The 8,037-nt window shown below is 41.6% G+C and overlaps 1 protein-coding gene across 1 annotated transcript; it reads left to right on the top strand.

Moving 5' to 3' along the window:
• The first annotated feature begins 6,475 nt into the window (after positions 1-6,475).
• LOC147421841 (uncharacterized) lies at positions 6,476-7,435 on the top strand. Its single transcript, XM_086502711.1, has one exon. The coding sequence runs from the start codon at positions 6,501-6,503 to the stop codon at positions 7,254-7,256; it is 756 nt and encodes a 251-aa protein (XP_086358837.1). The 5' UTR covers positions 6,476-6,500; the 3' UTR covers positions 7,257-7,435.
• The last annotated feature ends 602 nt before the right edge of the window (positions 7,436-8,037 follow it).

The raw sequence follows: 8,037 nt of genomic DNA, 5'->3' as shown, positions 1-8,037 counted from the left end.
ACCTGCACCATCATCATCACCCTTTCCGCAAACCTGCAACCCCTGTGTAGCTTCTTCCACAAGAGCAACATTATGTTGTATGTCTTCAACTAGCTTTTTCATGCCGCTCCTACCAAAGTTCAAGCGGAGCATCTCACCTGTTGCCTTAAAGTGAATCTTCTTATCCTTCCAGTAAACCACGTTCCTTTTGTAAGCTTCATCAAACTCATCACATTCCTTAACATACCTGTGGTCTTCACTATCACACCACATGCATCGATCCCAGCCTTTGCGTGGAGGTTGTTGTCTAGGTTCAGAAGTAGACCCCTTTGCAGCTAACCCTTCAAATTTTACAGATTTGAAATTCAAATTTAACTCTTGAATACCTTTCACCAATTCGTTGGGAACTGGCTCCTCCACTTTGGGCATTGTCGAGGTTGTTTTCTCCTTAGTTTCCTCTTCCACAACATCCATGACATCAGCCACGATCAACTTATCAACTCTCATCTGTCGCTTCACGATCATATTTACCGCTTCAGTGACTATCTTCCAATCAGATGTTAAGCCCAATTCACCTGTTGAATCCTCCAGCAACTGCACTAGACTCTTCTGAAGTCGTGGATCAACAGCTTGAATGAATAGTTCAACCTTCTGATCCTTCATTGAACGTTGCTTTGTCGAGGACAATTGCTTGAATTTCTTTTCAAACTCTCGTAATAATTCTCATGCAAATAAGTTTTTGTTTTTCTTCTGCACCCACTTCATAAATCTTTTTCTGGTTACCCTTTGTGAATCTTCAAGAAAACATTCCTCCTATAGCACCTTCTTGAATTCCTGCCAATTCGGGCCTTGAACTGCCTGAATCTCTTTTAGTCGGCCTCTAGGTTCTGGCACTACAATTAAATGAAATCCTTCCACTACATTGTGATTATTGATTCCATTATCTTCCATTGCCTGCTCGTAGATATTGCAAAATTTGCTAATATCCCGACCTTCAAATCATTGTAATTTCTTTGTAACTATGTGTCGAGCTTTTATACAAGGGCTTGGGAGTTGCATGGGAGACTTTTTTTTCTATATTCGGCCAACCCATTAGCGATATCACTAATGGGCAGCCCTCCTTGCTGACGTGGCAAGGTGGATTTCGAACAACGCCAAATTTGGCAGAAGTGGTCCCAAAAAGGTGCGCCCCAGCCCGCTCTGCAACTTCCGCTTCATGGCGCAAGCCGTCTGAGGCTCGAGGCGGCCTGTGCGAGCTCGTTTTCTCCTGCCTGCATTGCTGTGTGCCCTCCATCTCCCCTCTTCCATTGGCTTCACACCCTAACTAAAATTAGGGTGGCCTTTTTAAGTCATGTGGGCGGCCGGTCTTATTGGGCGGCCCTTTTAGGTTATGGCCCTTGGACACCATTTGAAGGGCATCACATGTGGCATACATATCGGCCGTAGCAATGCCTTGCATGACACCACTTTCCAACATCCTCTGACTAGTAATAGCACCGTGAATTCTGCTGCCACCTTGTGTGTCGAATGCCACCACAACCTTCAAGAGGCAAGTATCTTCTTGACCCTACTGGATATATCCAGTAGTCAATGCATTCCAAGAGACCACATTCCGAACACCAGACTCCTCAAAGAAATTACTGCTCATGCATTCCAAAACCTGGACGAAAGACAAAAACTCCCAGCTGAGACCCGAACCGAGCTGACCGGAGCGGTACGGAACCGCCCCCCGGTGAATCTTTAACGACCAATATCTTGGCGACCTGAACTCCGATCACTGATTTGAAACGACCGATGCACTCCACAAAGTGAGCACTTCAAGCCCATGCGTTCATTTCTGTTCTGTCCCCTTAGCTACAGTTACCCAATCCGATACGGATCTGCAATCGGCTTAAACCTCAAACTACCATAACTTTTGCACCGTAGCTCCAATCGAGGAGCCGTAAAGACAGACCGATAGAGCACTTCAAGCATTGCAATTTTAAATCATAATATCCCATCTGTGCTCACTTCAAGCATAGTACTTTTTAGGATCATTAAGGCATGTTTTGGCCCATTTAGCCGCATTTGACATACATTCAACATTAAACTTGGCCTGTTACTAGGCCCTAAACAATGTTCATTAATCATGTAAGCTTCCAAAAATCTTGATGTGCATTTTTATGGTATCTTCCTTTGCATGGAAGCGGAGCTGTACGACACCGTGTACAACATAGTACCCTTTAAATTTTTTAAGGTATGTTTTAATTTTATTTTCTATAATATATAGTCTCTCTTCTTCTTCTTGTTCTTCCTCTCTCTCTCTCTCTCTCTCTCTCCTCTCTCTCTCTCTCTCTCTCTCTCTCTCTCTCTCTCTCTCTCTCTCTCTCTCTCTCTCTCTCTCTCTCTCGCCGCTGACGTGAAAGGCAATGCCAACGTCTGTCTTCAGATGCCTTGTTCTCCACTTGTTTGCTCTGTGAGTCTTTATGCCCACTAACATACATTTTTTAGACTACATTGAATATATTTTTGTTTTGAATCTTATCCCATTGAGGTATGGGTTCCCACAGCTCACAATGTGGTCCCCCTTCCCATGATAAAGCAGCCCCAATTAATCCCTTGTTAAAAGCTCTTTCCATGAGCTGAAGAGTTCTTTTTTTTCTCCATGAGATAAAGAGTTTTTTCCCTTGGGCTTAGGTGATTTGAGGTGGAAGAGCGGTTGCTCGTAGCTTGAGGAGATTCACCTCTTAAACATGTAAGTTACCTCGTGAGTTCAAATGAATGGGTTTTTTAATTGCAAAAAAATAGAATTTTAACAAGGTTATATTAACAAAATAGGTTTTTCGATTAAAAAAGCTCGTAAGTTTTAGAAGAAAAAGAGGTCATTTTACTACTTTAAGCATGTAAGTAAAAGGGTTTTTTAGTACCCTTTGAAATAGCTTTTTAAAGGTGCACCCCTCAAGTTCTTACTGACCTACTCCCCTTCCATCAAGGACCCACATCATTCCATTCAACTCGTGCTTCACTCGAGAATCATCAATAGCCTACATCTGCTCGATCACTCCTTCTAGGAGCGCACGCCGACGTTCGTCTCAAGGTAGCGAGTGTTAGGAGAGATGGAGCAACCAGGGATCCTATGGCTTTGCTTGTTTTTGTAGTGGGGAGAAGACGGACTCCTCTATTTCATAGGGTGCCACCCCAGATATAGAGGACGAATATACTGACGAACTCAAGCAAAACATGCATGGGTGCTACTACAGAGTAAAGTATGGCACCGAAGGGGACTTTGGTACATCACACGGCAGGGCGTTTCAACGTCATCTTTAGATTCTTCTACACTTGATATATAAGAATTGTTTTGTAAAGTTCAGAGACCAACATCCCGATCATGCACACTACATCGAGGAAGTGTTGCATCCTTGATTTCCATATGCATCCAATGAGTGTTTTGAGCACAGTGGTTGGAGGGCTACTTTTTCTCCAAAAAAAAATTCAATCAAGAGTACGGCATGTAGTGACCAACCAGGTCGCAAATCGAAACAGGAGCTATCACGGAGGCAACATGAGAAATGCGGGGTGGGAGTGGGCAATGCACGAAAAGGGTGAACAAGTTGTAACGGCCTCATGCTATAGATAAAAGCATGAAGCTCGGGCTATACAAATTCCTATACACTATGGTTCAAGAGGCAAAGCAGCTTGGAAGGACAAATATGTAAATTTTTTAAATTGGAGTATAAACTAGTTCAGAAAAGGTTTTAGTTTATTAATTTATTTTGTTATTGCTAACTTAGGAAAATATCACTCTGAGTCGCCTGACCAGGGAGATGGTCAAGTATCGAGAGCAGTACTATCACATCTCTAGCGAGCAATTCGACTTAGCAGCTATATAGATATCTACTGGTTGTAAGTCTATTTGTATTAATTGTTTTGAGATGTTGATTTGTTTAATTTGATTTTGGTTAATCTAGAGTTAGGGTGATTAAACTTATGAACCTATGGATGAGGAGGAGGACTTGGACATATATAAAATTATTTGTAGTCCTCTCTTAAAGTCCCAATGTGGTGCAATAAAAAATCTATTAGCATATGTATATACAAGTAAACTAAAATTTTAATCTTATTTGTAATTTTTAAAAATTATTGGTCTTTCCACTTTAAATTGTCAAGGTAAGGTATATTCAAACTCTATTGTCTATTTTTTTATTTACACTTTCCCAAAAAAACAATTAATGTTTCATATGTTTTATGCAAGTCAAAAGTAAAGGTGCTCATTTGGACCATCCAAAATTGGGTGGCCCAAATGAGCACCTTTATTTTTGAATAGCCGTATAGCGATAATATCCGCAGTAATAGGCGCGGCAATATATGCGATAATAGTCGTATACATATATCCGTGACTACTATTGCGTCGTATATGGCTTGCAAACCATTGCCGCTTCTATTATCGCCATCATAATTTAATCTCTCCTTTTTTATTTATTATTCCGCGATAATAGGGGTGGTACTCAATTTTTGCTCTTATAGTGAGAGTGAACATTTTGCTCTTGCACGTATTTATTTATATATTTCTTGAATGCTCAATATGATCGGCCGCTTGTGCTTTTGTCATCTCTGAAATGCAATAATTAAATATATTGCCATTTCCATTATAATAATTGATTTTTAGAGGACCATTCTTGTCCTTTAATTGATGTATCTTCTAGAGAGGTACAACTCATACTTTTATCTTTGAAAAACAGGTAAAACGGATTGAATGGCCATAAAAGACACGTCCAATGCTAGGAGACGCATGAACTTTGAGGTTTCATTATGAAGGCTTGTTAAAAAAAAAGCAAAGAAGTTCATGATAAGGAAGTGCATTGGGTATAGATTAATGTTCCTACACTTGAAACATCTGAGTCCTTCTTTGTGTTTTTATAATGATGTCTTGATGTTAGATCATTGCTTGTAAACAGGGTGATTTTTGATGGGCATCCTTGCCATTCTAAGTTCCAAGAATTTATGAATTTTCAAATATTTTAGTGTATATTTTGAAGGGTAGCACACATTTTCACCCATAGATAATGGCGTAAATATACCCCAAAAACGGGTAAAATGCACGGTAAGAAGCAAACATATTTGTAAGCATAAGATGGCTTTGCATGTGAGATCTGGCATTTCATCATCGAGTGCTTATCCATTGTGGAAATTTTGGCCTCCTGCGTCTTTGTTGATATTTTACCTTCCTTTTTCTAACTTGGTTGTGGTATTTCTAGGAAATTGCCAGGCCAAATGGAGCCCCAATGATTTTGCTACTCTTTCAAGTGTAGTCAACTCATGGCATCATAGTAGATTTGTGGCTTAGAAACACCATGATCATCCTCTCACACTAGAGATGATTTGTCAAGATGTCGGCTATTATTAACATATATGTCTTTTCGTAATATATGAATGAAACATTGGAAATAAATTGCAATTGTGTTGTCGTGAAATCAAAGTGTGACTATACAAAACGTTTAGCTATGTTGTGCATGATAATTATTAGTGGAGAAGGATTGTCTATCACTTATAGGGTCTTCTTCCTTGGTGAATATGACCCATGTGATTAGGGAGGAGATGAATTTGGAACCATACTTGCTTTCAAAATGACCAAGGAAGGAAGGAAGGGTCGAAGAACAAAAAGCATTGGAATTTGGTGCTGAAAACTCTCTCTCTCTCTCTCTCTCTCATTCATAGGGAGGCTGTAGAGCAATGCTAGAAAAAAACTTTTTTCCAAAAACTTGGCAAACCTACATATGTGAAACAACAGAGGTAAATCGACAAAATTTGAAGGTTATTACACCAATTTACACTAATTTTTTCAAAATTTCGTAGGTTTTCTCACCTTCAAAGTATAAAATTTAGAGGTAAATTTCAAAATTTGTAGGTGGGATTACATTAAACCTAGGTTTTTTTTGGAGCATTGCTGTAGAGTCTAGAGTCTAGACACTTCATACTACATAGAGAGAGTTATACATTGTCTGTTTGGACTATGGATGTGATTTTTAGATAGGTCGCTTCTTTCAGCCTTTTAGCTCTTTAGATCTACTTTTCAGTTTCTGTAAGATGGGAGATTCCTTTCGTTGTATGTACGAGTTTGGTCTCGTACAGGCCACATTGGCCATTTACATACCTGATACACTGCGTAACTCTTCTCTCTCTCTCTCTCTCTCACACAGCTGATAATAATCAGTGCTTGAAAAAAACCCAACGTAGGTTTTCCAAGTATCGCGCTCTCTTGTTGATCATGTTGGATTGGACATTCCAGTTTGTCATCTGATGAGAACCTGCCTCGCAACTCCAACTCGGGAAGAGTGTGTACGGCTAGTAGTACTGACGTGAAACCAAGGGAACTGCAAGGGCCGGCCGCTTTTTAACACTGCATCGTACTACTTTCGGTACACGGACCCTCAAGTACGGTAGAGTACGAATGACCGTAAAAGCGAATTCGCGCTGCTGCTGCGAAGCTCCCTACTTTTTTTATGATTTTTTCTGAAAAATACGTTGCTAACAAAATTGAGGTCATGGCACGGCCTGCATATGCAGAGAGAGTTCAGAACAAGCTTGCGCCACTGAGAATAGCCAGCTTCCACGAGCCTGCAGCTACCCCTGCAGGCTCTGCACCCTTCTTGCTTGACGCCCTCTGGCACTTCGAATGCGTCGTAAGCACCCGTTCCCCCACTTCCGGCTCCCCCAGCCCACGCTCACCCGCTCCTGCAAGCCCCCGCTCCCACGAATCCTCCAGCTCCACCTGCCCCTCCCCCTCTCCTCTTTCTAGATTTGCCCCCTCCCACCAGGTCCTGCGGGCACCTTCGACGAGAACGGCGACGGTAGCGTCAGCATCAACGAAATCGCCAGCATCTTCGACAGACTCGGAATCCCCACCTCCGAATACTCCCTTCGATCCCTTCTGGGTGGTCACCAAGACGCAGGGCCACGTGGAGGAAGATGAGTTTCTGCAGCTCTACGAGAGCGTGTGCTCTTTTGTGGAGGAGTTCGACGCCACTGCCAGCTCATCTGCCGTCGACGTTGACGACGTGGACCAGGACCTCCTGTCAGCCTTCCACGTGTTCGACAAGGATCGCAATGGCTTCATCTCGCCAAGCGAGCTGCAGACTGTGCTCTGCTCGCTGGGCTTTCCACAGGCCCGGCAGCTGGACGCCTGCGTGGACATGATTGCCCGGGTGGACGAGAATGGAGATGGTCAAGTTGACTTCTTTGAATTCAAGAAGTTGTTCCACCTTGAAAATCCTTTCACTCCCTCCATCCAAAGCTTCTAGAGTTGTGTTGAGGAATTACTTGCTAATAAGCCTTCATTCACACACCAAACACCTTTAGGTGCCCTATTTCAATTCTAAGCATCTTCTTCATTAAAAGAGACCATGTAAGTAAACATTCATCACAAAACAACATGTTTAGGCGCCTTATTTCAATACTAAGCATCTTTATCATTAATGGAGACCATTTTATTCTAAAGTCTCAAATTTCATATTAGGGGGTGTCTTTTTCATCGACCCACTCTCTTTGTCATGGGGATGCATGCATATGCAAAGGGTTCCAGGCGTGGTCGAATTTAGGAAAATTATACCATGACAAGTTTATAGATATCCACTCCACTTGCTTATTCACCTTGATAATGCATCTCTCTCTCTCTCTCTCTCTCTCTCTCTCTCTCTCAATCCATTCATTGCCTTGCCCTAAACAAAAGTGTGTGTTTGTGTCAGTGCGTATGCATGCATGTGTGTGTGTGTGCGTGTATGTGTGTACATGCCTTTTCTCTTTGGGATTAATAAATTTTGGATTTATTTAAGTCTCAAAAAAATTTCTTTGCAGTTTTGAATGTTAAGGTCCAAGCTCATCACCCTCTCTCTTTGGTATATGGCCAGGTAGTCATAGTCCTTTCCATTATTTTACAAGTGTGTCATGACAATTGTTTGTGAATGTAGTGCAGATTTCAAGAAAGGTTTGCCTCAACCTAGCCTACAATTGATTGAAAAGTATTCCCGGCTTGTATCTTTACAAAAAGAAATGTTAGCAATTTAAGAATAGAGACTTTGTCAT

The sequence above is a fragment of the Adiantum capillus-veneris genome, chromosome 27 (genome assembly GCF_014529385.1).
Source record: "Adiantum capillus-veneris isolate H3 chromosome 27, ASM1452938v2, whole genome shotgun sequence".
Classification (NCBI taxonomy): Eukaryota; Viridiplantae; Streptophyta; class Polypodiopsida; order Polypodiales; family Pteridaceae; genus Adiantum; species Adiantum capillus-veneris.
This window is presented reverse-complemented; position numbering and strand designations above follow the sequence as displayed.

Bases quoted from the DNA above. Each gene is read 5' to 3' on its own strand.
- LOC147421841 (XM_086502711.1), top strand. From the start codon at position 6,501: ATGGCACGGCCTGCATATGCAGAGAGAGTTCAGAACAAGCTTGCGCCA.